Genomic DNA, 7500 nt, shown 5'->3' with positions numbered 1-7500 from the left:
GTGATTGACGCAAGCGAGGGAAGTCAAATTAGATAATAAGAATCGCTTCTGAACATGACGTGTTGATAGACACAAGCGTTGAGGCTAATAGAGTCAGTGTGTAAGGTAATTTGTAATAGATAACCACGTGACAAGGCAATAGACACCGAACCGAGGGGAGGGCGGTTGGTATTGTAATAATTTTTTTCATGGCATGGCATTGGATACACACTGGAATTTAACTGAGCCCGTTCACCCATTCATGCCAGGGCGGTTCAGGCTTTGCACGGTCTCAATACTAGGGTTCTTGAATGCATAAGCCTAACGCCTCAAGATTCTCGGATGCACAAGCCACGAGCCTGGGCTGCCCGCTCGTTCAACCCAAGCGCGCGGCTTACCCTCATAGTTTGTCCCAGGCATCTGACGCAAAAATCACTAAACGTGTCAGCACGTCAACCGGCACGAATGGGTTAAATCATAGTTGATCTTCAAGCAACTAAATATTGCTGTGTCAGTGAAAACTGTTAATTTCAAGTTAGTAATGATGGCTAACCTTTGTTCTGGACTTCAGTATTTCTGGAAATGCCACAGAAATATTGAAGCTGGATTAGCTCTAAAATCCCAGAGTATTTCTGTTGGAAGTATATCAGAAACAACAGACAAGGGTATTAAATCACAATTAAGTTGAAAGAAGAGTTCAGTTCAGTTCAGACAGATATGCGAAGACGTCGCTTCGCCCGGCCTCTGCCAGCTATGAGTGCTGACTCATCTTATCTAATCTTATCTGATCATCATCGCTAAATTCAATTCAGCTCAGTTCAGAGAGATTTTACGAAGACATCGCTTCGCCTGGGTTGTGTGGATGGGGTAGCTGGTCTCTATTAGCTCTAAGTGCTGACTCATCTGATCATCATAACTGAACTTTTACCGTGGCGGTCGGATTGCCTGTAGGCGCTCCAGTTGCCAGGGGGCTAGTGACAGGCATAGCCGTCTAACCAGCCCGGCGGCTGTCGTCTCTGGGCCCTGCCTGAGGAAGCGAGTGTGCCTGGCCTCCATCTTGTTAGAATATTGAAACCCAGGGGGTTCAAGGGGTCAAACACACAGAAAAACCCCGCCAACATGTTTATATGGGAACAGAAGCTGTCACCGTATTTCTCTCTCCTCACCATTCCAGGTCGAGGCTGCGCTGACCTCGGACCCCAACAATGCCGAGCTGCTGAAACTCAAAGGTGACTTGCAGGAGGTCATCACACTCACCAGAAATCTGATTGATGCGCAAGGTAAGCTTCTTCTCATTCAGTGTCTCTATATGTTTTGTTTTCTCCACTGTGCTTGAAAAGTGAGAGTGAGAATGCGTGTTAGATTGAGAGTGAGTTTGAGGAACAAGAGGAGCTGATTTGGACTCTATATTACAATTTTGTCAATTGCAATATTGAGATAGCCGGTCAGACAGCCAAATTGAGGCTCATGACATAGTAAAACACAAAAACTGTTTAACACAACAAAGACAAGTATCATGACAAGGGAATGAAAGAGTGAGAAAGTCCTCGATAGGTCATGTGACATTCCCTCCCTCTGAAATGATACTTGTCATTTGTGCCGAGCCCAAAACCATATATACCCTGTATCCAATGGTTTAACCCATTTTCAATGTGACGATTATTTGCCTGATGCAGATCCCGCCATGAAGATAACAAGTGCACGTGGCCTCCAAGTGCAAGATCTCTCCTGGAGAGATGCCACGCTGCACCTCTCAGAGCGCTTTTCACCTTCTCAGTTTTATGGGATGCTGAGAGGCATTTTTCAATTTTTACCTTTTTTTCACAAGTCAAGAACAATGTGTTTATACAAATGTAACCGCAATGAATATATACATACGTAACCAAGTAAAACGTGTATTTAGAGAGAGAGATCATGATGTGATAGAACATCATCTCACAGGAGCGAAATATTCCCATGGTGTGATAGCACGTCATCTGGAGTGAGTGAGTTAACATAGTCATGTTTTTTTCTGCCCTAGATACAAATTTTATGTGAACAGCACTTGTGAAAATTTATGAATAATATGGTTGCATGTTTAACTTTCAGCCAACTCAGCAACGACAAATGCAGGGCAGAGCACGGAGGAGCCTGTCACTACCTCAGGAGGAGCTGTCAAAGCATGGAAGGTTGGGGACAAGTGCCTGGCTCTCTGGTCGGAAGACTCTCAGTGGTAAGGTTTGGGGTTTTGTGTACTCTTAGGGACAAGGGAAAGTAACAGGTAAAAAAATAAGAATTGTAGCAAATTTAGATACATTCACCTTGTTTAACTGGAAGTTTGAATAAGGGAAACAAATTTATAAGTGTGTATATGTAATATTGAAGTAATTATTGAGCATGTTAATAAATGTGTATAATGAATTGTTCATGTTGCAGGTATGATGCAGTCATTGATGCCATAACTGATGACGGGCTTGTGGCTGTCAGTTTTGAGGGCTATGGAAATTCCGATGTAACCAAGCTGTCGTTACTGAAGGAAAGAATCCCAGGGGAGAGCAGAGGCCAACACAAACCTGGTGTCTCAGCAGAATTGGATAAGAATAAGTACGAAGTGACGCTGTGGCACATAACCTTTTATGATAATATAAAGTGGAAGGCTGCATTTACTTGTGATTTATAAGGACCTGTTGTCGTTTTCTAATAGTTGTCATGTATTTTCGAGTCTAATTATCCAGTATTGCTTTCTCAGTTCATGTGAGGGAAGGTGTTTTATAATTTTTTGTTTATCTTTAGACAAAATGGAAAATTTAGCAGTTCTGTTACTTCTCTGCATAATAATGTTAAAAATGTAAAAGCATAAGCAAATTTTTGTCCTTAGAGATTTTATTTAAGGTTAATTTGAAAACCCTTTCAGTATGAAAAGACAAGTTAGAAATCTTAAAATCTGAAATTCCTTTAATACCAAGAAATCAAACCCACCATTTACAGGAGAAAGCAGATGGAAGCCCAGCGCCAGCAGGCCAAAAAGAGGAAGCAGAAAAAGCACGACCGCCAAAAAATGATCGAGGAGGCGCATGAGGCAGACAAGGCCAAGTGGCAAGCATTTTCAACCAAAGTTAGAGGGGTAAGTGAAGTGCAGTGTGTTGTGCAAGTGTCTAGATGGAATTGAGGACTTTGGTCATGAAATGTTCTCCCGTGGGAAAATAAATTGGTGGTGAGGTTTTGGGCGGCACACAGAATTAACCCATTGCATACGGGTGTCATGACATACATGTGCACCGATTAGGCCTAAAAGACGGGAGTCAATGTGTATATGACACGACATCGGGATCTGCTCACAGTTGAAGCGCGGACACAGTCATTAAGTATTATGGCTGTAACGGCACTAGCTCCAGAGCTACAGGGTTCCAAAGTCAGCCTAAGCCCACATTTTATGATGGATTTATGGAAAAATATTGTTTGGGCTAGTCTGACTTACCCAGAGGGTGGAGAAAACCTTTTCCCTGTTCCTCTAATTTTTAGCTGGTGACACTAGTGTCGTAGACCGCCCGCCCTGACAACCAGTTAGGTCGTTAGGCGCCCTGTCTGCAATGGGTTAAAACTGGGACAAAAATACCTAGTGGTGATTGATGTCAGGAATGATATGCAAAGCAGCTTTTCTGTGAGATATGTAGCCCTGCACAATGTAAAGATTGCTTTCTTTGTGTGTAGGTGTGTGCCTGTGGGAGTATTTAACCTTTCTTTTCGAAAGGTTAAATCCACCAAATAAATTTCATTAATATGTCGTTCATTCTGACATTTCTTGTAAATGACACCATGTTTTAATTTTTGGTGTTCAAGGATGATTTACCAAATATGGTTAATCATATCGTGTGATAAGGATTACTTGTTGGTATGTAGTAACTAGGATGCCCAATTATCATTCTTTAAAAGATAATTGTCTAAAAGATATGTTTATAAGGAGGCTGAAACTAATTCTCTAAAATTATATAATCTGCTATAGCTAGTACTTTATGATAAACGTTAACAATGGGGCTGTACGCCCCATCACCCAGCGTGCCGACCAGGAGGATAGCCACGACAAAATATCTCGTCCCCAGCGTCTGACCCTGGAACCACTTGAAGTGGTATCTTGTCACCTGTCGTTAATGGGTTAAGACTGATTTGAGAGTTATGTGATGTTCCCCACAAGGCAATAATGTCATTGTTTTCCCGACTGTTCTTGTCTGCTGACTTCTGTTAGGCAATCTCACACCCAGGATCTGAACCATGGCCTGTAGCCACTTGACAAATTCCGAAGGTCTCTTGTATGATGGCAAGCCTTAACCCATTCACGCCGGGGCAGTTCCGGCTTTGCGCGGTCGCAATACCGGGGTTCTCGAACGCATAAGCCTAACGCCTCGAGATTCTCGGGCGCACAAGCCGCAAGCCTCGGTTGCCCGCTCGCTCTACCCGAGCGCGCGGCTTCCCCTCATAGCGCGTCCAGGGCGTCTGACGCGAAAACCACAATACGTGCTATCATGTCAACCGGTGTGAATGGGTTAAGAAAAAGACATTCCAGAAGTAGACTCAGTTGAAGTATGTATTCTGAATTTAATTGATCCTTGGAAGCATTTTAAAACTTTGTGAATTTGGGAGAGTAGGAAGAAGGGAAAAAAAGGAAAACAATGAAAAATAGAAATAATAATGATCATTATATTGATAGTAGTAAGACAAACATGATAGAAATAATGAAAATGATGATGTCCAGGTAATTTCCGCACCTAAGAGGACAAAGGCTTGTGCTCGTCTTTTCCTTTTTAGTTGAAATTTGGCCAAACACCTCTTGGTACTCATAAGTGTCCTATTTATTTCCAGACAAAGAAGTTGAAGGGAGTGACCAAAAAGTCGATATTTGCCACCCCGGATGCAGCGAATGGGAGAGTTGGCATTGGCACGTGTGGCATTGGTGGCAAGCCCATGACGGAATACACTCACGCAGAAAAGTGGCGGAAAGGGACATAGTGGCAGAACGGCCATGGAGAAGCTAGGGTTGCGTAAGCTAAGAAGCAGATACCTATTAAGGAATATTATTTATAGTGACAGTGGACAGAGTGATGAACCATGTGGAGGCCATTGTTTGTGGCGCTTTTTAGTAATTGACTTTCATAAATACTGTGGTAACGTGACATGTGGAATATTATCAGACTGCTATCGCTCACATTGTCAGGCTTACCATGTTCACTATGGCAGGAAATTTGTGCAAGCGATTGCCTCTCTAAATTTAGAAAGAGGAGAGTGAAGCGTTTGGAGTCTTTTTTTTTTTTTTTTTTTTTTTTTTTATTATTTAGCTTAAAAACAAAGAAGAACATGGTAATAAACCTCTGTGCAAACTATTACAAATGCCACTTAGAAAGAAACTATTATTTGTTGTTTGGCATGGTCAGTGATAACGAGGATCGAGATAATGCTGCAAGTTGAAAACATCTTGAGGAAAACATAACCAACATTACTTGGTTTATGTACATCACTTTTTTCATTGTTCTCACTTTCATTACTACTTTTTGAGATTCCTAGTTCACCCAATATTCTTGTGAGAGAAAGAGAGAGAGACTCATTCATGTAAGTGTAATGTGAAAGAAGGAAGCCATCCCATGTAGCCTGTGTAGACTGTCCCAACGATGAAATGCGAAAGCTTGGACAATTTTTTTTTCGTCACAATTAGACTCAGGTTTTTAGGTCTTGTGTCCGTGGAGGTTGAGAGTGACTCTTGCTTTGTCAGTAGAAGTTGTTTTCCTTATATTCCCACAAAGAGCGAATTGTGGTTTTTATTTTTTAATACTACTATTGCATTATCGTTATTTATTATCTTCTTTATTTTAACACGAGTTTACGATTGAATGTCTCCAGTACTTGTTCATATAATACATAAAAGTACTGTTTGTATTTCAGCAGAGATGAGAGATTAAATAATGTTTAGTGTGTGCTTTGCTGTGGATTGTGAATGTATAAAAATTTTACAATATAATAGTTTTTCCAGTAAACGACAGCTCTCCAAGCAAAGCTGTCTCACCACAAAATAAATTAATAAAATAAAGAATGATCAGATGTAAATCCCTGTCTCCTAAAAATAGATAATGATGTCAAAAGAAAATGGAATAGATGTGTAAGTCATGTGATGCAATATATTTTTATGTTTATAATGTCCTCCAATTTATATTGTGACTTGTAAGTTTGAATACTGGCAATCATGAATAATCTTGAATAAATGTATGAAGCTAAAGTATTTTGTTTTTAGTAGAGAATGAATAATAAAAAAAACACATTAAGGAAATGTTTTCCTTAACCCATTCACGCCGGGGCTATTCCGGCTCTGAATGGTCAGAATGCCGGGGTTTTCGAAAGGATAAGCCTAACGGCTTGGGATTCTCGGGCGCACTAGCTGCAAGCGAGCGCTGTACGCCCGCTCACCCCGAGTGCCAGCCTTGACCAAATATCTTGTCACCGGCGTCTGACCCAAAACCATGAAACGTGTCAGCTGGCGTGAATGGGTTAAGGACAAGCAAGAAAGAATAAACTGTATAAAGACTATATATTTTTTTTTATTTTTTTTTTTTTTATTAAAGTTGTCAAAGGTTAAAAATAGGATCTGTAATGGCCAATTAATTGCATGGTTTGACCTTTGCAAAGATCATTTTTTACTTCTGGGGATCAGTCTAGTGAGACAGGCCATATTTTTTCTTAAAATATATTTGTGATTAATATATATCCAAGAAGCTTTTAATGAAATGGGGTAATTGAAAAAAAAGTACATGTATACAAATAAAGAAAATTTATTTTCAATAGGAAAGGAAGTCCACTCATAAAAATATATATATATTTGCCTTATGCAGGGTAAAAACACACTCCTGACTTTTATCAAGAGTACAAAGTGCCTCTGCCATTACTATACTGTGAATAAAGCAGCACAGTATATACTTAAAACATAACACTGGTTCTTTAGGACATCTAAAGCAGTCCTTCAATAAAAAAAAACATGTATTGCAATACTATATTGACCAAGGGCAATGCTTGGAAATTATTTTTCCACCACTTCATAATCTGCACAACAATGGCAACAATATTTTATAAAATATTAACAATTTTCACTGTTAAGACACTGGGTATTGAATATGATTGTTTATAATAAAGCACCCACCAATCCATACTCACACTCACTCACTCACTCTCTCACACACACACACACACACACACACACACACACACACACACACACACACACACACACACACACACACACACACACACTCACACTCACACTCACACTCACACTCACACTCACACTCACACACACTCACTCTCTCTCACATACACACACACACACACACACACACTCACACTAACACACACACACACACACTCACACTAACACACACACACTCACACTAACACACACACACACACACACACACATACATTCATTCAGACACAGACACACACACAATCACTCACTTACTCACTCACTCACTCACTCACTCACACACACACACACACACACACACA

General features: G+C 40.5%; 1 protein-coding gene across 1 annotated transcript in view; it reads left to right on the top strand.

Annotated features, from left to right (window-relative positions):
* Positions 1 to 6220, top strand: part of Spf30 (survival of motor neuron-related-splicing factor 30) — a 6888-nt gene extending 668 nt beyond the window's left edge. The window contains exons 2-6 of the mRNA XM_043023240.2: positions 1154 to 1259; positions 2068 to 2191; positions 2395 to 2562; positions 2947 to 3082; positions 4816 to 6220. Coding sequence (XP_042879174.1) covers positions 1154 to 1259; positions 2068 to 2191; positions 2395 to 2562; positions 2947 to 3082; positions 4816 to 4962 — 681 coding nt within the window. The 3' untranslated portion in view covers positions 4963 to 6220. The remainder of the gene's footprint in view (positions 1 to 1153; positions 1260 to 2067; positions 2192 to 2394; positions 2563 to 2946; positions 3083 to 4815) is intronic.
* Positions 6221 to 7500: the final 1280 nt, after the last annotated feature.

The sequence above is a fragment of the Penaeus japonicus genome, unplaced genomic scaffold (genome assembly GCF_977035675.1).
Source record: "Penaeus japonicus unplaced genomic scaffold, GWHDUDI00000001_assembly GWHDUDI00000010, whole genome shotgun sequence".
Classification (NCBI taxonomy): domain Eukaryota; kingdom Metazoa; phylum Arthropoda; class Malacostraca; order Decapoda; family Penaeidae; genus Penaeus; species Penaeus japonicus.
This window is presented reverse-complemented; position numbering and strand designations above follow the sequence as displayed.